The following is a 23343-nucleotide window of genomic DNA, read 5'->3' on the forward strand; positions in this document are numbered from 1 at the left end:
TCTCGAGGTTGTCCACATCTCTCTTGAAGTGTGGTGCCCAAAATGACGCAGTACTCCAACTGTGCCCTGACCACATAAAGGAGAAGTACCACCTCCTTGGACCTGTTTGTCATGCACATGCTAATGCACGATAAAGTGCCGTTAGCTTTACTGATCACTTTGTCATATTGATGACTTTTGTTCATCCTGGAGTCGACAGTGTCTCCAAGATCCCTTTCCACTGCTGTGCTGCTGAAAAGGTCCCCCCGAGCCTGTAAGCGTGTTAATGATTCCTTCTTCCTAGGTGCAGCTCCTTGCATTTGTTTTTATTGAACTGCATCCTATTCTGTTTCACCCATTTTTCCACGATCCGCCTGTCCAGATCCCCTTGGATTCTTTCCCTACCTTCTGGTGTGTCAACTTTACCCCATAATTTGGTATCGTCTGTGAATTTGGACAGAGTGCTTTCCGTGCCCTTGTCCAAGTCACTGATGAAGACGTGGAACAGCACCGGTCCAAGGACTGAGCCTTGTGGGACTCCACTGCCCACATCTTTCCAAGTCGATACTATGTCCTGTGGTCCTTGTGTTCTGACAGTGGCTGCAACTGCTGCAGTGCAGGCTTGGGCTTCTGCAGCTGGAGGATTGGCTTGCTGCACACCAGCTGGAACAGCCTTATGGCACTGGCTACGTCATGGCCACCCTTCAAAATCAGTACCTGCTCCCTCCCTTTCCTCCTCCCTCCCAATGCATTACAGAGAAAAGTGATAGAGAAACCTAAAACTGGAAGATAAAGTGCTAAAGAGATTACAGGCAAGAATTCAGCACTAACAAGACATTGAGTTATAGACCTAGTAGTTTGCTAAGACTAATAAGTAGTTAAGTACTTTTCATTGTGGTTATTTGACAGATGCTGTTTCCCAGGACGCAAAGAAGGATTTTAACCTTCCTGATCCATTCTCAAGCATTATTCTTAACCTTGAAAAAAGCTTAGGGGAAGCTTTGTCTTCTATTTTGGAGACTGAAATGAAAATCGCCTTTGGAAATCTTTGGATGGAGGTGATTACCTATATTGTCTTGCTTGATATTTGATACCTGCTTCATATTGTCTTTCTAATACTAAGAGTTGAAGAGTAAACTTTGGGCTCCAAGACATGTTTTTTTTTTATTGGCCATGTTAATGACAAACAGGACTGATACCTTTTAAAAGGCAAATCAAACCTTTTTTTGCAAATCTGCTTTTTTTGTTGCATTGTTTTCACAAAACTTAATTTTGCTAAAATATTTTTAAAGAATTATGAAAACTTTTTTTAACTTAAAAACTAAAAAGCAGCAACACAGCTAATACAATTATTATACTCGCTATTCTTCCAGTACCTTTGTGCCAGTACTTAGAATTTTTAAGTTTTATTTAACCCATTAATGTGAAAGTGTGCTAATATGAAAGCAAATGTGATGGGAAACACTTTATTTATCAATTTATTCTGTATAAATAAAGTTGAAATAAGACTAGCATTTTCATTAGTGGCTTTCTAGCAGTATCTTGAAATCAGGATAGAGAATTAGTTACGTCAGTTTAACACAAATTCTGGTATGTATGATGTTAGGTTTCTCTTTTTATGTCTTGATACATGTAGGACAGCTTCAGTGTAGGCAACAGCAGTAGGTGCATACTTTTCCTCACCCCAGCTCTACAGTCTTCATTGCTATACTTGTAGGGCTCAGTTGTACTTAACTTTACGAACTATTCCTTCAAGTAATTTGGTCTCTGAGCTCATGCCTTCTTTTGAAAATGTGCCAAAATGGATGTCAACGTTGATGTCTGTGGTGGTGTATGGAAAGCTTTCTACTAGGTGTTGGGTTAGGACAGTGGTCTGCAACCCCCAGCACACATGCCAGGCATGGCATGTGAGGCCATTTTGCTCAGCATGTCACAGCCAGCCCCAGCTCTGGGTAGCTGCTGCCAGCGACGGAGCCCAGGCTGCTCCCAGCAGGTGGCTGCAAGGGGCCTGGGCTTCGTGGTTGGTAGCAGCTACAGAGCCAGGGCTGGCTGGGCTCTGGGCAGCTGCAGCAAGTGTGGCAGGGCAGTGGGGAGCTCAGAGCAGGCAGCTTTCTGTGCCCCCTGCTGTGCTGTGCCGCGCCAGATTCTAACACTGCTTTGCAGAAGTGGTGAGGGCAGCACAGAGGAAAGCACTGCTGGCATGTGCTGCCTCCCCAGAGCCTGGGGCTGGGAGGCAGCTGGGGCTGGGGCAGAGATCCAACAGATATTTGCAGCTGGCCCAGGTTCTGGGTAGCTGCTGACAGCCACAAAGCCCAGGCTGGGGGACAGGGGCATTGGTTGGGGGGCAAGGAACACAAGCAGGGCATCCTGCCATGTACCCCCTGCCCTCATTTTGTTTTTCTGGCATGGCACTCTGGCATCTTCCAAGCTATGCATTGTAGGGTTTTTCGGCATTCTGGCCAAAAAACGTTGCCTACCCCTGGGCTAGGAACATGCACTCATTCTACACAGGCCACTGAACACCCATTTGACTTCTTATGGTCACTGCTAACCTTGAAGGATTTTTGAACCAGTAAACTAGAAGCAAAAGATTTTTGCATCTACTTTTTTCAATCCTGTGAGCCATCCACTTGCATAGAATATCACAGAGCATATTTTGATATTGATGACTATAATAGTTTACAGTATTACTGAGGTAAAATACAAATTTTAAAAATGTATACAACTTACTAATGATAGTTTACACTTTTGTAGTATGTACCAAAATGTTGTTGTGTTCAAGAATTCTCAAAACGCTTTACAAACACCAGTATCTCGTTTTCACCAGGGTTTAGGGAAGCTACAATTATTCCTTTTTTCAGATGGGGAACCTGAGGTATAGTGAGTGAGTTTTTTGTTAGTTTACACAGGAATGTTGGCATTTTGACTGTAGCCTTAAGTCCATCTGTTCTGTTGTTCAATGTTGTAACTCTTTGTGAAGATGTTCCCCCCAAAAATCTCTTTGTGAAGATGTTTAGAAAAATTTTTTCTTGGGAGTAACAGCGAAGTGCTGTACTGTCTGTATAGGAAGAAAGATGCCAGCTCTCTGAGTTAAAAAATTAATCTTTCTTGTTTAAACTCAAAAATCTTCTGGGTATATTATACATGAAATATGTCCTTCAAGGAATCCAGATAACATTTTTGTACTCGTGCATAGGGACCTATTTTAATTCATGGCCAGATAAAGGAATTTTCGTTGCTTATTTGTGGCATGAAGAGCCAATTTCACAGGCACTTCCTAGCAGCCCTGCCCCTTGCTGCTGATTGGCAGAGAGGCCCCGGGGGTGGGAGGAGGAGGGATGAGGGGATGTCCACCATCTTGACTGCTGGTTGACCTTTGTGCCACCCTGCCAGCCAGTTTCTGCCCCTTCTGGGTGGGCTGCAAGGTAGCGAGGATTGCTGGCTCCCACTGGGGAGCCAGCATTTTGTTCTTACTAAGTTTTTTGTAGACAATTTTGCAGTTTCTGTGAAATCGCAAATTAAGAGATCCCTACTCATGCACTGTGTCATACAAAGGTTAAACACCTTCTTGTATCACAGCAGAAACTAGATACCATTTAGAAAGTTAACTGAACAAGACAAGGATTTGTTATTTTATAGGTGCCCACCTCACCAGGAAAAAATTGCTTTGTCATTTTGGAGAACACCTTGGATGCGTGTTTCAGCAAACATAAATAGCAGTAGAGAATAGCAGAGTTATAAAATGTACAAAGAGTGAATTTGCATTGAAAGAGAGTGTGCATTTTTTACTTCTCAATTTTAGATACTGTACCTAAAACCCCCATGGACACTAGCAGACTTGCTACAGTGCTATAAAAAACATTGGTTTGCTGTATTTGGACAGGTTGTGCCAAGGAGATTATTTGCAACTATTGAATACCTGCACAATCATCTTTGTAAGGGTAAGAATCTTATGCGACTTCTATCATAATAAACTTCTAAACATAACCCCCAGATTTAGCTTAAGGCTTTCTCATCACAGATGTCGGCATTGCGGAAAGGTAGGTGTATGCTATTTCTCTGCTTTTCATTTAAGAATAATGTGAATTACGCAGTCCGGGGGTTGTCAACCAGGGGTACATATGCATACCTCTGGGGGTACTTTGAAAGGTCCCATAGGATGTGTGGGGGTGGAGTGCTGCCACCCCATGCTGTTGTGTCATCTCCTGCCCCCCCACCTCAGCTCTGCATCTGCCTGTTCACCCCCCTTCCCTCCCCCCAGTATACTTATTAAGGGGGGGGCTGTCAGGGGTACACTTATTTAAAAAGGTTGAAAACCCCTGACACTGTCTATTGGAAGAAGTTATACCTTGGAGAAAGCTTTTAGTTTAGATTTTCCTACAGGGTAATTCCAGCTTAAGAAAACTGGGGTTCTTGCCAGTATCTGAATGACATTTTGGACAAAAAGAACTTTCGATATTAAATTATGCCAAAAATCAGAGGGAAGGAAGAAACTAAAGTGTTCTCAGATATGTCCAGATACTGACTACAAAAAAGGGGAATATTTTCACCACTACTCGTGAAAGTTAAAACTTAAAGATTTTTTCAGATTTTTGGTTTGTCTTAATTGTGGTAGTATTCTGGTGCTCTTTGTTTTGAAAAGGAAACGGAATTATGCCTACTGAACCTTGTAAAGTACTTTTGACATTTCAGTCCTTAAATCTATAGGATTTTCATATTCTCTGAAAGTAATCTTTCATAATGTGTTTCTTAACATAATATTTTGGATTGTTTACGTTTCTAAGTAGTATGGTAATGTCTTTGAAATGATAGTCCTGGTAATGATTTATATTTGGGTCTAGCTTGGAATTGCCAGTTTCCTTATTGCTTGCTTAATTTTAATAAACTAAATTAGGTTCTTGGGGCTTGTTATTTTTACCTTTTGTAAAACTATTTCATTTTCCATCTTAATGTCTTTACCAGGAAAAATGATTGATTCCTTAATAGCTGGTACCCTGCTCCGAGAATCCAAAAAACTATTACATGCTTTTAGCTCAAGATCAGACTATGATGGTGTACTTCCCCAGGCTTTTACTCAGGTGAATAAACTGCTCCATTCATTTGAAGAGGTAAGCTGCATGTCATTAAATGTTGGCCTAAAACAAATTTTAGATTTGTTGAGAACTCACACTACAAACTAGCTAAGGATTTGTTGCGGGTAGGTCTTGCCTGACCAATCTCATTTCCTTTTATGACTGGGTGACTTATCACCTGGACAAGGGGGAAGAGAGCGACGTTGTATATCTTGACTTTAAACAAGCCTTCGATCTGGTATCCCACAATCACCTCTTGGCTAAACTGGCTAACTGTGGCCTTGACTTCACCACGATCAGCTGGCTGGGGAATTGGCTCCGTGGTGGGACCCGGAGGGTGGTGGTCTATGGGAGCCAATCGTCTTGCTGCCCTGTGACCAGTGGGGTCCCTCAAGGTTCTGTCCTAGAGCCTATACCATTTAACATCTTCATCAGTGATGTGGACGTTGGTGTCAGAAGCAGACTGGCCAAGTTTGCTGACGACACCAAACTCTGGGGTAAAGCCTCTGCACCTGAGGACAGGAGGGTGATCCAGGAGGATCTTGACAGGCTCAGGAAATGGGCGGACGAGAACCTGATGGTATTCAACACTGAAAAATGCAAGGTTCTCCACCTTGGGAAGAAAAATCTGCAGCATGCTTATAGGCTCAGCAGTGCTACACTGGTTAGCACCACAGATGAAAGGGACTTGGGGGTCATGATTGACCACAAGATGAACATGAGCCTTCGGTGTGATGCTGCAACTAGTAAAACGAGCAAAACACTGGCTTGCATCCATAGATGCTTCTCAAGTAAATCCTGGGACGCCATTCTCCTGTTGTACTCGGCCTTGGTGAAGCCGCAGCTGGAGTACTGCGTCCAGTTTTGGGCTCTCCAATTCAAAAAGGATGTAGAGAACCTTGAGAGGGTGCAGAGGAGAGCCACGCGCATGATCAGAGGTCAGGAAAACAGACCTTATGATGAGAGGCTGAGAGCCATGGGGCTCTTCAGTCTGGAAAGTGCAGGCTCAGGGGTGATCTGATGGCCACCTATAAATTTATCGGGTGCTCATCAGGATCTGGGGTCACGTCTGTTCACTGGAGCGGCCCAAGGGATGACAAGATCGAACTGTCACAGAGTTTACTGTGATCGATTCAGGCTGGACATAAGAAAGAACTTCTTCACTGTTCGAGCCCCCAGCTTTGGAATAGACTTCTGCCGGAGGTGGTTCAAGCACCCACTTTGAACACCTTCAAGACACATTTGGATGCTTATCTTGCTGGGATCCTATGATCCCTGCTGACTTCCTACCCCTGGGACAGGGCTGGACTCAATGATCCTCTGGTCCAAATGTCCCTTCCAGCTCAAATGTCTATAAAATCTATGAAATAAAATATTATAGATAATGTTAACTGGGAGTTAACAGGGTATTGTTAAAACTGATAGCCTCCAAATGTAATTCCTTTTTCATTACAAGTGATGTTATTTTTATTTTAAATTTAAGATATTTCAAACAAAAATATCCTTGATGGAATTTGGCAGAAAAGGTTCTTTGGGTATGTACCTGGTTTTGCTATTCAGGTGTACAGCTGTCTTTCTATTCAGCATTGTACTGCCCTGGCTTGGCGCCTCCTTGCTTGAGTGTTAAAGTGCGTCAAGTGGTGCATCCATGGGTAGGCTCCCTCAGTTCGCCAGCCATGTCCTGATCTTAAGTAAAACGGAGGTTCCTAGTACGGTGTTGCCAATTCTCATGATTTTTGGCATTGGTCTTAAAGCCTAAACTTCAGGAATGTAAAAAACTTAGCTCTTTCTTTTATATGTATGAAAGAGCTAAGTTTTTTTTATATTCCTGAAGTGCAGACTTCAAGAACAACCTCAAAAATCATGACATTTGGCTACTGCTAGTGTGATACAGATAACCTGTGGGTGCACTCCCGTTGTTGGTGCCTTTTGGGACTCCTCCCCTATACCTCATCCCCTTGCCAACCAAGGCCTAACAGTTATTGATATTCCTGCCCCTAGATGGATACAGTTGGATCTTCCTGACCGCCTTAAATTAGTGTGATGTGAGACCTATAAGCTACTCCGGGATTCCATTAATGATTTTGAGGGCCTTTGAATACAGCTAGCCCTGCGGAGACATTATACGAGATGTACATCATTAACACAGTCCATCATTAGTCCACAGGAGTTCTCAAACTCATGGAGCTCTAATTAATTCATAGACTCACAACAAGAAACCAACAAACAAACAAAGTACTTGATAAATTCATTGTTCTCAAACAAATACATTAAACTTGGTGTCAGTTCACAGCCAGTGAATATCCAACACCATTCCCTCAATCAACTTTGGGATGTTCTGCCTTCCTGGCTTCAGTTAATTACCCCACTTGTATCGAGTATTCGGAGCTTTACTCTCCCTTAGAGCCGAGACTCCTTACCCACATTACAAGGCTATGTCTTTCAACTCAATCTTGACAAGTCCATCAGAAAATAATCAATTTAAGAAAGTGCCTGTACCTTCACCATGCCTCGGTAGGGGCTTCTATTAGTGCTGCTCTCTTCCCGTACCAGCTGGGGAACTGGCAGTTTCTTACCACTGTTCTAATTGAAACTTGGAGTGTAGTGTTCTCTCTTTGGCTGATTGGCTCCACTTGTCTTTTTTGCACCTGCCAATGGGTGCAGACCTGTGATGTCGCGTTTTGCACGCCCCTGAAGCCTCAGCGAACCGGTGCTTAAATTGTGGCAACAGCACTGCTTGTCACACCCTTTCCATTAGCCCCATGCCTGCTGGCCATTTTCCGCCCTTACTGGCCATTCTATTATATCACTTTGGGATCATGCTGTGGCTCCCAGAACTCACCCACAGCGGAGTTGGCACATGCGGCATGCTGTTCTATGACACATCCCCCATTTAAGTTGCGTCGGGTACAGGTGCACCGATACATCATGCTGGTATTGGATCAGCACTCACAAAGAGTTTCTGTATTGGAAATAGTGCCCTTCTCCCCCCCCCATTGCCCTCCTGGACAAGTGGCAGGAGCCACCAGATGAGCACTGGATGAGCTGCGTGCAGTGATGGGGGAGCTGCTCCACCGCTTCCCACGACCTTCCTCTCCTCTATCTCGACCTGACCCCAGCCCGCAACTGCAGCCCACCCTGCGCCACACAGATCTGGAGGGCACATGCTCCTGCCCTCCCGTCCCCCAAGACGAGCCACTTGTGGCTCTGTCCCATGCCCTTTCCCACCCCTGCTGGCCAGCGCAGCCCAGCCTTAGCTCTAGCCCCATTCCTTCCCTCACCGCAGGGGCCTTGATCTGCACCCCCATACTCCTTCCCTCCCCTTCCGCTGCACCAGACTTAGCAGCTGGATGCAGCTCTTCAAGCTGAAGAGCTGCGTATTGGATAGCAGATTGTTATTGGTCAATATACCTCCTTAAAAATCAGCTATTGGTATCAGCCCCCAAAATATCAGTTCACCCCTATAATAGGATCTTGAGGAATATCTCTGATTGCAAAAAGAAGAGGTGTGAGCAACAGATCCCATTTATGGGGTTCCATCTGTGCGCTATGCCACAGCATCCTTTTAAGAGTGCCATGTAACCTTTCCACATGCCCATTAGTCTGTGGGTGATGAACAGAGGTTCACAGGTGCTTGATCCCTAACGTTTGGCACACTGCCTTCGACATGCCCAGCATAAAATCAGGGCTTGGGTTGGTCAGTATCTCCTTAGGAATGCTCACTTGTGTGATCTACCTCAATAACTCTTCTGTGATGCAAGGGGCGGGCCGTTAGTGCCCTGAGTGGTATAGCATTAGGGTAATGGATAGCATAGTCAATAAACGCTAAGATGTACTTGTGGCCACCATTGATTTTAAATAGAGGGCCCACAACATCCTTGGCAACACAGGCAAAGGGGGTCTCTCTAATAGGCATAGTCTGAAGAGGCGCATGCGGTGGTCCAATCTTTTTAACCTGCTGGCATGCTGGGTAGGTAATATAGCCCCAGCCAGAAGAACTGTAAAGTAATCTTGGCAACCATTTTGTTGTGTCTCAGATGCACATGGTATGCCCACAGGAGGCCAAGTTTCCATAAAACCCTCCAAAACTGGGCAGATACCATAAGCTGGGCAACTTCTGTCCCCACCTTGGACTCCCCTTTTATCCAATACAAGAGATTCCCTCTTACTTCTTAATGAGGGTCTCGGGTATGCGGGATTTGATGCACCCCTTCCCCATCAACCTGGGTAACCTCATCCCACCAGATCTGCTGGAGTTCTTCATTTTCCTCCTTTGCCTTCTGGAATTGGGCTCTGCTTGTGATATTCTCTAAGTCAACATTATCCTTAGCCTCCCCAAGCCACCTGTCATTGTTCTGCAAATGGTGATGTTCTACCTCAGCTTCTTTAATCCTCTCCAGGGCATCATATATAGGTGGCCAATCTCACCCCAGAAACATTTCACAAGCCACCTGAGGTACTATCTCAACTCGCAACTGTCCTTGGTACTTAATGATCTTCACTGGGATGACATTTCTGTTGTACTATATTGATTTGCCATGGATGCCAAGTCATCTTTATGGGTTTTGTTGCTCACATTACCTGTTGCGGCATGAAATCTGCTCGGATCAGTGACTGGGAACAGCTGATATTGAGAGTGGCTTTGACCTGTTACCCTCTGGATGGGGTAATCTGACCCCAGCCCCCTTTCCTATCTAGGAAGGGGGTCAGACTCGATTTGTTGAGGTCCCTTCTGACTCTAACATCTATGAATCTGTGAATTTGTCATTAGTTGGAAGTAACAGATTTTAGAACCGTAGGGTTTCTATTCCTAGGTTTGATCACGGCAAGCTATAATACCGAGCAAGTTGTATTCGTTGACTTGATGTTTACATTTTTACAGGTGGGGGGAAGGGGGGAGATTTTCCTGTCATGGGTGTTGTTTCAGTGTAGCATTTTGCATGGAATATGGGGCACTTTCCAAGTATTATAAAATGCATATTGGCTCCCACCCTCTCACCCCTGCTCCTACTATTGCAGTGGTGGCTGGAATCTCCAGTCTCTCCTCCTGCTTGTGGAGGGCCAGGCCACAGGAGGGTGCTACATGAATAGCAGGGAGAGATCTAGGCTGCCCGTATGGCAAGAGGGGCCAGTTTGCTTGAGGCCAGGAGGGAAGCTGTGTTACTTATGCAATGGAAAGAAGCCAGCCTGGTCACTCTGCCTGCACAGTGAAGAAAGGGCTGAGTTAGTCATGCCGCCCACATGGTGAGGAGAGAGCTGGGTTGTTTGCACTACCTGCAGCTAGAGGGCAGCCAGTTTGCCCACGTTGCACGTGTGATCAAAAGGGAGACTGCTGTACCTGTACAGCAGAGGGGAGTCAGGCTGACTGTGCTGCTCACGCAGTGGGGGAGAGCTGGGCTGCTTGTGCAGTTGCAGGTGGGAGACCCACCAGGTGTGTGGCCTAAGGTTCTGCAGCTTATAGGTTGTGCATCCCCCCACTGTCTAGATTTTGAACAGCCCTCGTTTATAATTGTCAGAGATTCTCAGCGCTTGTCTGAAAGCCTGTGTAAAAACACTTAGAATAATTAGCTCCTTATGGCATCTTTTTTATTAATATCGTTTTCATAAGGATGGGTCAGACCATAACCATAAATCAGAAGCCCCTGAAGAAGTTTCAGAAAATGCTGCATGTGAAAAAATGGAAGATGTGACACTACACCAGCAGACTTGTGAAGAAGGCAAATCATTGTCAGATTCCCAGCTGGCCCGAGATAACAGACATCTAGAAATCTGGTCTGTGCTTGAAAGTGTTTGGAATACGATAAACCTGTACAGGTAGGACATGCTGAAAGAGTTCAGATTTAACGTGCTATTAGTCGTTCATGTCCCCCCCCATGAATGTGTTTGGATATTGTGTCTCTTTGCTATGTATACATTGATTATAGAGTAAGTACAGGCAGTCAATTTGATCTTTGCAGGTTAGTCAAAGCCAGTGTTTTCCAACATTTTCCAGCCCAAGGCATGCTTACAGTAATAAATTTTCACAACACACCTGTTAAGACATTCCCTCTCCTCATACCTATTGTAGCTCATTGCCACGGCAAAATTCCGCGGCACACCTATTCATTTCTGATGGCACACTTATGTGCTGCAGCACACTGGTTGGGAAACAGTGATCTAAGCTGCATCATTTGAACTGATAAGCAAGTGAACAGACATTCAGTTACTTTTTGATTCCAGAAATGCAGCCATGAGCCTGCAGTGGCCCAGGCCAGAAGCTGGGGGGCACTAAAGCATGCCTTCCTGCTTGGTGAGCAGACAGCTTGGGCCAAGGCTATTCCACCACCCTGCAACTGGAGTGGGGTGGGGGGTGTTGGGATTGCAGGGGAGATGCAAAACATTCTGGGATTCTGTGGGACCATGAGTTAACTTGAATCTGGAGGGAACCTGGGATAGAAGTTCAATAAACTGATTTAGTGCTAGTGCTGGCTCTTAGCTTTCACTTATTTCTTGATTACAGAAATATAGAGTAATCTTTCCATTGTAAAGAATTCAGGAAGACCACAGCAGGTCAGAATGTTTTTGACATGAGAGATTCCTATTTGAAATTCCTGGATTTATTTTGTGTGTCATGTGCAAGTATATGCACATCTAATACCCCACAACATTGCTAAAAGGATCTTGTAGCACCTTGGTTGAGAAATCATTGTCTTAGAGTTTATCAATGATTAAGATAAGGCATGAGGTTATTTTCCTTACAGACTTATTTTTGCATTATTTATTATAACCAAGTCTTTTAGAATTTAAGCTATAGTCTTTTTTAAACTATATTATACAAATAATTTAAAAAATGGTGAAAATGCAAAGGTGTGTGGCCTTCCCATTGATTAGTTCTCCTCCTTTTAATTTTAACTAAATCCTTGCCCTTAGTAGGTGTAGAACAAAAATGTATTCAGGGTTTCATTTTTAATCAAGATGCCCAAAAGCTATTTATGGGATTCACTGCCATAATATTAGCTTGTATAAATCTGAAATTGTGCATGTTAAATGCATGGATGAAAATAGGTGTAGTGGTAGTTTTCTGAGACTCATTTGAAACCTGTAGGTGAAAGATACTATATAGCTATCATACAGTGTTAATTTATTTAAAAATGGTTCTCTGTAATATGCTTTTTTGTTGTGGTACTGTGGAATTGCTGGGGTCTGTTATTTTTAAGCACCTTTGATTAAGCAAATTTACCCAAACAAAATAAAATTTTTCTACTACATTTGGTAGTTTTGAACTACACAGATGTATCTCTTATCTGTATTTGACCTTCTAGAGTGTAGTGTTCTCTTCCCTTAGTCAAAATACAGTATGTGGTGGAGTTGTACTGAAGTGCTTCTCCTTTTCCATAATAGGAAGCAAAACAGGAGTGTTCTTACTGGCTTCTTGTGACTGAATGTTTCCACTGTGTTTTGTCTTTGTTAGTATCGACATTTTCCAGAAGTTGAACCCAAGTATTATCAGCACTGTTGCAAAGACATCATTTGAAGAAGCTTTCTTAGGTCTACAGAAATTGATGGCAGCTGTGAATGATATTCTTGAAGGCATTCGTAGGTAAGTATATTAGCTGTTTGGAATATCTTCACTTGTGGGGCTGAATTGCAGCTTACTATGTGCTGTTCTGTCTTTCACTAATTCTGAAACTGGTACCTGTATTTGGAAGATATATTTCTCAGTTAGTAATAGAGAAATCTGGAGCTGCAGATGCTTCATGGCTAGCCATTGGATCTCTTAAGTTATCCCATCTGTTTTTTGGGGAGAGAAAAGGGAGGGTGATGAGTAGTGGTGGGATAGTGGTATTTGTCTTCTAGGACTCGGTGACCAGTCACTAACATCTATGCTAAGTATAGGTAAGATAAGATGAAATCTGCCTTGATCTGGCTGTAGCTGCAGTCTGTGTGATGTGATTGCATTTTTGTCTGCTTATCTTTGCACCAAGCTGGAGGGTTGAAAGGTTACCTAGCTGGTGGTTTTAGACCGCATTCTGATATGTGCTATAGCAGATGCACCACTTTCTTCTGGACACTTGGCTAAATTTCCCTTCCTTTGCTTGTGGAGACAGTCCACTGACTTTGAAAATGGGATGGCTAGTATGAGTAGGCATTGACTTCAAAATCTGTCTTCGTCATTATACAAACCAAGAACAGAATACTTTTCAGCAGCATTTTCAGTGTAAGCCTTGATGTGCAGGGGTATTTTTACTTTTTTTTAAAAATTATTTTTGATATCCTACTTTCTTGGCTAGTCCTATTAAAATTATTAGAAACAAAACCTATAAGGGTTCACTGATTCTATATATAAAACAAAGTTGACGATATCAATTCTTTTTTTATTTATTTTTTAATCTTTATATAGAATTTAATGGATAATTACTATATTGCCCCAAACTTAAGGGATCTTTCATGTAGTTGCTTCTACGTATGACTTTAAGGAGTAGCTTTAAGCAAATCACTTAGTTTATTTGTTTCTTTTATGCAATTAAAATTAAATGGCATAAAATGTAAATTTAGATATTTAAATTTTTTTGTGTGCAGAGTATGAAATCAAATAACTAATTTGGAAATAACTGTGATGTTGTTTTATGGACTTGCAGTAGGGGGCACTGTGGAATTAAACTAGTGATTTTGAAAGTTACCTTTTAAAAATCAGCTACACCCTCCACCTACAGGGTTTCCTTGGTTTAACCTTGAGTAAAGGCATTTAAATTGGTTTGAGGCTTCTGAATTTTTTCTTTAAATAAAATTAGTAATTAACTCATTGCAATATTGAACATCAAAACAAAAAGTCAGAACTTGAAAACTAAGATACCTTACTTCTTAGTCTGGTATTATATTAGATGTGTAAACTTAAAGATTTAGTTAATATATTTTTTAAGATTTTTAGTTCATATCTTTTACCCAGTTTTTTAAAAGTTACTTCTGCAGTGTTAGATTATTATTTTATCGAATATATGTGCAAGAAGCAGTATGAATCTAAAGAGAGACTGCTATTAAAACCTGAATTTTTCACAGTGTTCGGAAGCTTCCTTTCTTTATCTGACTAAAAGATAACTCCTCTGGTTCTTGTAACTTTAAAAAAATCTTAAAACCTAATTTAGTAAAACAGACAATTTATATTAGAAGCTTAACTGGATTCCATTTGAGTTACCCCATCAGAATATTCCTTTGGTTAAATAAATTTCTCCAACTTTAGATCTCCGTATCAACAAACTGGGAGGATTACTGTGGCTGCTTAAAAGTTAACAGAGTATTTGATAACTAAACCCATGTTTGCTTTTGTGATGCATGTCATAAGTGTATAGTTTTTTTCCCCTTCCCTTTGTCAAATGAAATAAAAGTTCTTAATTATTAAAGATGCAAAGAAAGTGAAATTTGCAATTGCTGAAGTATGTAATTGTGCATGAGGCATTACACTAAGGTTTCCTGGACAACTTTTGAGTCAGCTTTTAAAGTTAGAAAGGTAATAGCGATGTTGGCTGTAGATTGCAATAACACATGTAGGATGCTCTCCAAGTGCAGTGTTGCCTTTAAAATTTGTACAGATGTGGGTGTGCCAAGAACATGTAGTAAACTAATAAGCATTCTCCTCCCTTCTCCCCATAATTTCTCTAACCCATCTAAGCTAAAATCAATTACAAAAAAAAGATTGGATCATTCCCCTCCCCCCCCCCGCACTTCCAGTTTCAAGTATGGATAGAGAACGGTTAATGAAGACAAGATTACTGGATAAACCCAACATAATTATACTCTACAGTGCCTCTCAAATTTTAGCTTTCATCAAATATTTAGAAGAGGCATAAAATGAAATCTTTTGGTGGAAAATCAATGTAATAACTGTACTTTCCACCAAGAATTTAAAAGGATGTTTTAATGTTAGGACCCAATACTAGCAAATGCTAGCAGATACTTTGCTTGCTCCTATAAAACCGCGGTAAGATAATCCTATTAGTAAGCACTACATTTCTTGGGAAGTGTTTGTGGTATTTTTTTGGTAAAATGTAGAATATCTGGTGTAATTAGTAATAGAGCATAACCTGTTGGGTTTTTGACAGCAAAATTGCTTCCAGTTCTGAAAAGGTTGGATCTGAAAATACTTAATTTATATTCTGTGGATGTCTTGTTTTAGCTTCAAAAGAATTTCTCAATTCCTGAAAGAGGTTAGGACTAGAACTGAACTAATAGGATAACATGATATGGGTAGGACGTATGATTTTCCTTGGTACTTATGCGTTTATTTTCAACTCTTGCTGCTTTTTCAAAGAAGTGGAAAGTTGAAAACACATTTCATTCTCCTAAATTATATCACAGTTAAGAGGAAAAGTTGATTTTCAATTTACGAAGATGTATAACCATTTACAGCTTTATTTTTCAAAATCACTCAGGATTTTAGATATTTACCTACATGCCAGCACAAATAGCCAGGTTTTCAAAAGAGCTCATTATACTGACTTTTCACAATTGTAACTGCTGGGTGCTGAGCACTTGTCTATGTTGGTCTTTTATTTTTGTCCTCTTAAGAAATGTTGAGCTGCTGTATCTTCTGTTAATATCAGTTGGAGGAATAGGTGCACATCATACTTATTCTCCCACTTGTTCTGATATAAAGTGGTAGAATAGCTTTTTTCATGGGCAAAATATGATTGAAACAGACCTTGAGAGGTCATTTAGCTTGCTCACCAATCAGTTCATGGTAGCACCATCTCTGTCTAAACCAGTGGTACTCAACCTTCAGTGGACATGCCAGATTTGATCCAATGAGCTGTGTCATCCAGCCCAAGAACAAAATTGGCAAGGAGAGTGGTTGACAGGTCCAAAAATTTGGCAAAGGAAATGGTGGCAATTAATGCTGCCACTGCTCCTCTGTTGCCAAAGGGGCAGGACAGATGACAAGACTCTATGAGCTGGATAGGATTGGTGCACAGGGCTGGGCAGTGGGCCTGATCCACTCTTGTAGCATGAGGTGATCCTCTACTGCTCATCCAACCCACAGCCTAGAATGGTTGTACAAACTGATCTAAACCATTTCACTACTGTAATAGGATTGGAGTGCTGATGGTCCAGGAAAGGAGCAAGGTTTTTTAGATGTTTGTCTTCTGATAATACAAATGGTCCAATAAAAGATTCACGTTGGGCTCTCAAAGACAAAATGCTCTTTTTGAGCACAGTACAATTCTCAGGCCCATGTGCCTGAGAGCGTGTTTGGGATTTCTCTCAGCTGTGGTGTTGGTCAGGTAAAAGTTATAACCAAAAAAAACTCTGCTAAATGATCTCAGACAAAGGTTTTTTTTCTGATCTGTATTTAAAGCTTCCAATGATAGAGATTTCACAACATCTCTATGCATTTTTTTTTCCACTCAGTCTTAAACCCACTTTTCCCATGTTGTAATTTAAGCCTTTTTTCTTCTTTGTTTATTGTCCCCTGTGGACACGGGTCATTTGACTAGCGTGCTCTTTATAACAGTGCTTTTAGTTTTTGAAGACTAACAAATCCCCACCTTCTCATCTTTAAGTCTATCCCTTAGTATTTAGGGGTTTAGCTGTGAGATGTGAAAACTCTAATTTGCATGTTGAGTTTCAACCTGTTCCACATCGGTAGTGAATTAAAGTAGTGCTTTCTAATAGTTATTTATATGCCTGGGGTACTGCAGTAATGCTTGCTGTACTAACACAAAGCTCTACCCAGGCCAATTAGATGTACTTATTGTGGCTGGACTGCTGCTTTGTGCTTTTTCATTTGCCATCTTTAGTGGCTGATAAGAAGAGGATTGCTGGTGTTAGTATGGATTAGTAATTCTCGGATGGGGTGCTGTAGCACTCTGGGGTGATGTGAGATTCTTTTGAAGAGTGCTGTGGGGAGTGAGGAGGTAAGTACATGCCCATCTTTACCTGGATGTACCTCTTCCCTTCCCATCATCCTAAAAGCCTCCCCAGTGCAAGGTGGTAAGGACATGCCCATTTCTGCCTGGCTGCTGCTCTTCCATTCACCCCCAGAACTGCCCAGCCCCTTTGCAAGGACATAAGTACTCTCATCCCCGTTTGCTTCTTCCCCACTGCCCTTACCCTCTTCAACCAGGCCTCTGTTCAAGGATGTAATAAAAATTTAGCTTTTGAAATAGGGCGGTGCTCAATTCACAAAAGTTAAAGGGGTGCCTAGAGTCTAAAACAGTTGACAACCACTGGTATAGATGCTTATCCCACAACATTACCTCTTTTTAAATAAGTTGGAATGAGGCAGAGACCTGTTTTGGGAACATGCACCACTCAGAAAAGTGTTTCATTTGTAACCATTTGGCTCTTGAGTATTATGTATAGTCAGTGTGAGGCCACTGCTGTATCTCTACATAAGCTTTGCTCATTCAAAAGAAAGAAAATGGAATGGATTTTTCATGGACAGTTATAAACCCCCACCATGGACTGAAGGTTTTTTGGGGTGTCCTACATCTTTTATGGGTATAGGTTGTAGTCATGTTGGTCTAAGGACATAAGCAGACAAGGTTCTTTGGGTAAATCTGATATCTTTTATTAGACCAACTCAAATAGTTTGAAAAATTCTTCTTGGCAAGCTTTTGGGGACAAATACCCTTTGTCAGGTATTCTTTGACTATTGATTCTGTCCAGGAAGAGCACAGACCAACTGCAGATGCTTTATCACCTGCCGAAGGGTATTTGTACCCCAAAGCATGCAAACGAGTTTTTCCAGCTATTTGATCAGGCTTGCCCAAAGAACCTTGTATTTAGCTCTTATGGTGTTTGTTCCACTGACATGGTGAGTAGGTGGTCTCATTGGAAAGGTAGTGTTACGCTGTATCCATTTATCTCATTTTTATTACTGTGGGGGTTATATGATGCCAACTTTATGTATCCTTATGATTTTTGGATATGGTTTAGTCAAAGGAACTGAGGGATGCATACTAAGGGTGGGAGTGGGCAGAACTGCTACATTTCTCTTGCTGTCGTGACACTACGGAAAGGACAATTTTCGTTCCCAATTGAAGACAGCAGGGGCCACTAGTGGGATGGGCACCCAACTTTACTATCTTCATGTAATGGGAAAAACAATCTCTTGGTAGCAAAGGCATTTGAAAGGAATAGCTCATCAGCCAAAGGAATGCCAGGTGTCCTAGGACAAAAGAAATGTCTGAAGGATTTTGGAGACTTGTCAAGAATTGTTACAATGCAGAAGGTTGGGCTGGTTTGGAGATATCATAAGGACTGGTTGTGTGGAAGCCAAGGTCTTTTGGATTTTTCCCAGAATGGAGAAGGGTCTAAGGCCCTGGCAGCTAAGGATGGCAGAATCAGCAGAAAGGCTGAATTCTGGAGATACTGGCAGGACTCTTGGATGAGCTATATTATAGTCTAGCACTTCCCAACCCTGAGTCGTGACCCAAGTGAGGGTCACGGGGGCAATGCTGGCAGCGCCACACAGAAAAGAGGAGCCATGCCATGTGTCAGCAGCTCCCCTGCCCCTAAGCTGCCGTCATACTCCACTCCCAGCAGTGGGGTGCCAGGAAAAAAAAAGGTTCAGAACCACTGTGTCAGTTGAGGGTAAGAAACGTAACTTGTCTTTTTATTTCATCTTTAAACATATGGTCAGTTTTGCTTGTACAATTCTTTCCCCATAGATAACAAATCCTTTTGTTTTTTGTTTCCTTTCTGATTGCCTCTGGTGAAGAGAGGTTTCTGGGCTAGTGATATTCCAGGCCATCCCAGGCCATCCCAGTCTATGAAAAGAGGGACCTAAAACCTCTACAAGCCAAAGGGGAGACCACCACCACCTGGGGCTCAGGGATTCTCCTACTGTGTCTGTGAGTTCCAGTATAAGGGCAGTGGAGTTGAGGCTTGTGGGAATAACAAGTACCCCTGGGCAAACCTGTGTTTGTTCTGTGGGACAAGCAGCTGGTCAGCAGGGAGGAATTTGGGGCTCGGAACGTGCTGTGGATGGGGTTGTGACAGGCCATTCTGTTATCTTAAACTGGCTAAAGATAAACACATATGAACGTCTAGAAGGTTGTAAATGATTTAAATTTATACTCTGCCAGCTTGTGAAGCCAAACAGTGTTGTATCATTGCCAGATATCAGCACTTTGTCTGGTTCTTTTGCTGAAGCACAAGAAAGACATTTGAAAGTTGAGGAAAGTTCTAGACTAATTTTGTTCAGGTGATCATAATTCCAGAGATTGAGGGGATGAGGAAGAGGCAGAATCAGGGTCTGATTCCTGTGGGGAAATCTTTTGACCTCCTAGACCAGGGGCAGGCATTTATTTTGGGCTGCTTACTGAGTTTTGGCAAACTGTTGAGGATCGCATTTCCCTTTTTGGTTCAGGGAAGCAGGAACAGCTCCATGGTCCCAGGCCAGAAGCCTCTGCTAGGTGCCAGGGCTGGGCAGACCTTGCTGCTGGGTCCTGCCACTAGCTTCCTCTGAGTCCTACTGCCCCTGGCTCCTGTCATCTTTGACAGGCAGGTAGGAGCAAATAAATAGTAATTTTCTATTTTTTTTTTTTAGGGGCCCTGTGGGCTGGATAGAATGGCCTGGCGGGCTAGATCTGGACACATTGGAAAGCCAGTATATTTTTATAAAATATATTATGTAATTACAAGTTTTGTCTTAACTTAATATTCCGTAAATGTTAGTGTTGCTTTATACCTTTCCTTGTGTATAGCATCCTGTTTTGGAGCCATATAATTGGGCATGCATACATACCCAATGTAAATCTTTTCTCAGATTCGCAAATAGTACTGCTGAGATCTGGGAGTATTGCCTATGCTCAGCTCTGCTTTTATTGAAGCTCATAGATCTAGCCTGTCATTGACATCCTTAAGAGAAAATGGGGTCTGTATTTATGACCTGATGCCATGAGGTGCTGACCACCATGCAGCATTGAGCCCTGGCAAAACAGTGCACTTTAGTCTGAAGTAAAACTACATTAGCACTTGCCCCTACATATTTTGCACAACTAGGGTGTGGGTTTTTTAAAATCTTTCTGTAACTGTACAGACTGAATTTATTCATAACATTGCAGATGTTGTTTTTCCTGCCTTTTGAGAGATAGGCGTTGAGCTGGAACTCCCTTTTCTCTGCTTTTTTCTGATTTGCTCTGTGAATTTCTGTAATAATGAGACCTCTTTATACCATGTTTTGAGTCCTGTTAAAATAGCTGTGTTGTAAAAATAAATTAAACAGGTTCAAATTCTTCAGTGGAGTTGTACCTACTTTTTTGCAGTGGATTTAGCTCAACGTTTGTAATAAACACTTCAAGATGCTATGGTAAGTGACACTAAGTGTTAAATATTAATATCAATATTAATAACATCTGTTGTTTTACTCAGGCTAGCTCAATCCTCTGAAAGATTTTAAATATAGAACTGTTAATTATTTTAAATACAGTTTTACTTTTATATAGTTGCTATGCTGTTGGGAGCATTAAAAATAGGTTTTTGCCATTCCTTAAACATTTTAAACCAGAATAGCAAAGAAGGTTCCTAGAGGGACTTAAGACAGCAGTTTCTTCTGGCAGGTACAGCTTGCATAGAAATGGGGGAAAAAATATGCCTAGACTGGCCTCTGGAGAATTTTATGTGAGAAACATGTCACCTAAATGTTTCCAGCATAATATTCTTCCTCTCCAAAACTTACTTTTTAAAAAAAACCTAAAACTTAACTTCAGTAAGTGTAGCTAGGTGTTTAGTTTGAATTTTCATTTTTCCTCAATATGGTAAGAAAAATGTATTCTTGTTCTGTTGCCAGTTATAGAGTATTTCATAGTTTCCAACTAGGCTTTCAAAGTAAATTTTTAACTGATTGCAGGGCATTTGCAATAAAAAACACACCGTCATGTATCAAAAGTTTAAACCCAGTGTTTGTGGCATATAATGAAGCATATTTAGTGCATAAAATGTTTTGTCTGACTTTTTCCCTCTTCCAACATGCTAGTAATGTCTAATGGCAAATATTTATATAATATGAAGAGCCTTTGTGTCATGCAGAAAATGTTCAGATACAGAGACACTCTTAAACTGAAGTTTAAAAATATAAACTTAATATCTAAAAAATATGGTTTTCAGAACTTTTAAAGAACTTTTCAGAAGTATTCAAAACGCAGATTTGGATGTTTTGGATTTCATCTGGCATTTTTATCTGAAAATTAAGCCCATAGTATTTAAAAATGCATGGTGCTACTTTTAACTTCCATTCAATCATGTTTTAATGGTAGAAAAAAAAGTTTTTGGCCAATGTTGTTTTTTCTGTAGTTGGTACCAAACGAATAAAACAATTTTGATAAGATCTGCTTTTAGACCATGGCATTTCTTGGGAATGGTTTTGTAACTGTGGCTTATCTTTTTAGACTTGTTTCCCTGTTTTTATATTGAACATTGCTATTACAGCAGTGGGACATTCGTCTTTTCTTGTGCCTATGTGTAGACAGAAGTATGGAAGATCTTCTCAAAAATAGTGGGGGGGGAGATAACCCCCACCTTACTTAGCTTGAATCAATGTGGTGTTAGATTTTCTAATTGTACAATAATATTAACGCAGGCTGATGGCTTTTATTGATAGTAATCAAATTGATATACTGGATCAGATCTTTCCATACCTGGACAATTCAAATTAAAGGTCCAGTCTCTATATGTAAATTTTGTGCTGGGTAGGGGTGTGATTTTCTTTTTTTTCCTCTTCGCCCTCACCCCCAAGCTTCCAACTGTTTCTCAGTCCAGCAGCTATTTCTGATAAAATCCTGACTATCAATGCATATTAGACTGGTAGAGCTCATCAGCGACTTGGACGAGGGGGTGAAAAGCACCTTGGTCAAATTCATGGATGACACTAAGATGTGGGGAGAGGTGGGCATGCTAGAAGGGAGGGACAGACTACAACTAGATCTGGACAGGTTACAGGGGTGGGTGGATGAGAATAGGATGGGATTCAATATTGACAAGTGCAAGATATTGCACCTAGGGAGAGAACCAGCAGCATACCTGTAGGCTGGGGAACTCCCTTCTTGTCAGCACAGAGGCAGAAAAGGATCTTGGAGTTGTTATTAATTCCAAGATGAACATGGGCTGCCAATGTGAGGACGTGGTCAGTAAAGCTAACTGCACCTTGTCATGCATCCACAGATGCATCTCAGGCAGGTCCAAGGAGGTGATCCCCCCCCCCCCCCATTGCAACATTGGTCAGGCCGCAGTTGGAGTACTGTGTCGAGTTCTGGGTGCTGCACTTCAGGAGGGATGTGCATTGAGAGGGTTCAGAAGAAGGCCACTTGCATGATCAGGGGTCAGCAGGGCAGGCCCTACGAGGAGAGGCTAAGGGACCTGAACCTGGTCAGCCTCCACAAGAGAAGGCTGAGAGGGGATTTGGTGGCCATCTGTAAACTTACCAGGGGGACCAGTGGGGAACAGGAGAGTCCCTGTTTCTCCAAGCACTACCAGGACTAACTAGGAATAGCAGCCACAACTTGACTGAGAGTAGGTTCAGGTTAGACATTAGGAAGCACTGCTTCACTGTCAGGGCAGCTAGGATCTGGACCAAACTTCCAAGGGAAGTGGTGCTCACTTCTATCCTGGGGGTCTTCAAAAGGAGGCTAGATAATCACCTAGCCGGGGTCATTTGATCCAGTACTCTTTCCTGCCATGGCAGGTCGGACTTGATGATCTGCTCAGGTCACTTTCGACCCTACCAACTATGAAACTGTCAGGGTGGGCAATATTTCAGCTGGAGGGCCATTAATGCATTTTGGTGAGCTGTCGAGGGCTGCAGTGGTAGACCTGCCCCTTAACAGGTGCTCTGCCCCAGTAGCCATCTTGGCACCAGAAGTCCTGCCCCTAACCCCCTCACCTGTGCCACTATAAGTCCTTTCCCTTGCTCTGGAAGTACTCTGCAGGGGGGAGGGAGAGGCTTGCTATCTTGCAACTGGAAAATAAACCAATCATATACTAAAATAAATCAAACATCTACTACAACTTTTTTTAATTTTATTTTTAAAATATTTTGTTCTCATTGATCTGTTTGGATAGTGCATCTAGAGGTGATTGCATAATTGCTCAAAATAGTTTTACTCTTCTATGTTGTGTGTGGGGGTAAGAGGGTGTATGTAGGGGCTGTGTGGTTGGAGAGTGGGTGTGGACAAGTGTGGCTGTGGGGTATGTGGTTGTGGTAGGAGGGTGTGTGGGTATGGTGGGGTGGGTGGGAGGGTGTGTGTGTGGGGGGGGCAGGTATTCAGAGTCCCTGGAGTGCGCCAGTCCCTGGAGCTGCATGTGGTGGTAGTGAGTG

The 23343-nt window shown here is 42.2% G+C and overlaps 1 protein-coding gene across 5 annotated transcripts in view; it reads left to right on the top strand.

Annotated features, from left to right (window-relative positions):
* The window catches only part of SWT1 (SWT1 RNA endoribonuclease homolog), a 70084-nt gene that overhangs the window by 19580 nt on the left and 27161 nt on the right, over positions 1 to 23343 (top strand). For 4 of the 5 annotated variants that reach the window (XM_090048316.1, XM_090048318.1, XM_090048314.1 and 1 more), the window contains exons 11-15: positions 889 to 1037; positions 3782 to 3920; positions 4942 to 5087; positions 10660 to 10865; positions 12502 to 12630. In XM_090048316.1, coding sequence (XP_089904442.1) covers positions 889 to 1037; positions 3782 to 3920; positions 4942 to 5087; positions 10660 to 10865; positions 12502 to 12630 — 769 coding nt within the window. The remainder of the gene's footprint in view (positions 1 to 888; positions 1038 to 3781; positions 3921 to 4941; positions 5088 to 10659; positions 10866 to 12501; positions 12631 to 23343) is intronic. The other variant, XM_090048317.1, reaches the window with a different exon arrangement.

This window comes from Crocodylus siamensis, chromosome 5, assembly GCF_052110815.1.
Source record: "Crocodylus siamensis isolate JL-2025a chromosome 5, ASM5211081v1, whole genome shotgun sequence".
Taxonomy (NCBI): Eukaryota; Metazoa; Chordata; order Crocodylia; family Crocodylidae; genus Crocodylus; species Crocodylus siamensis.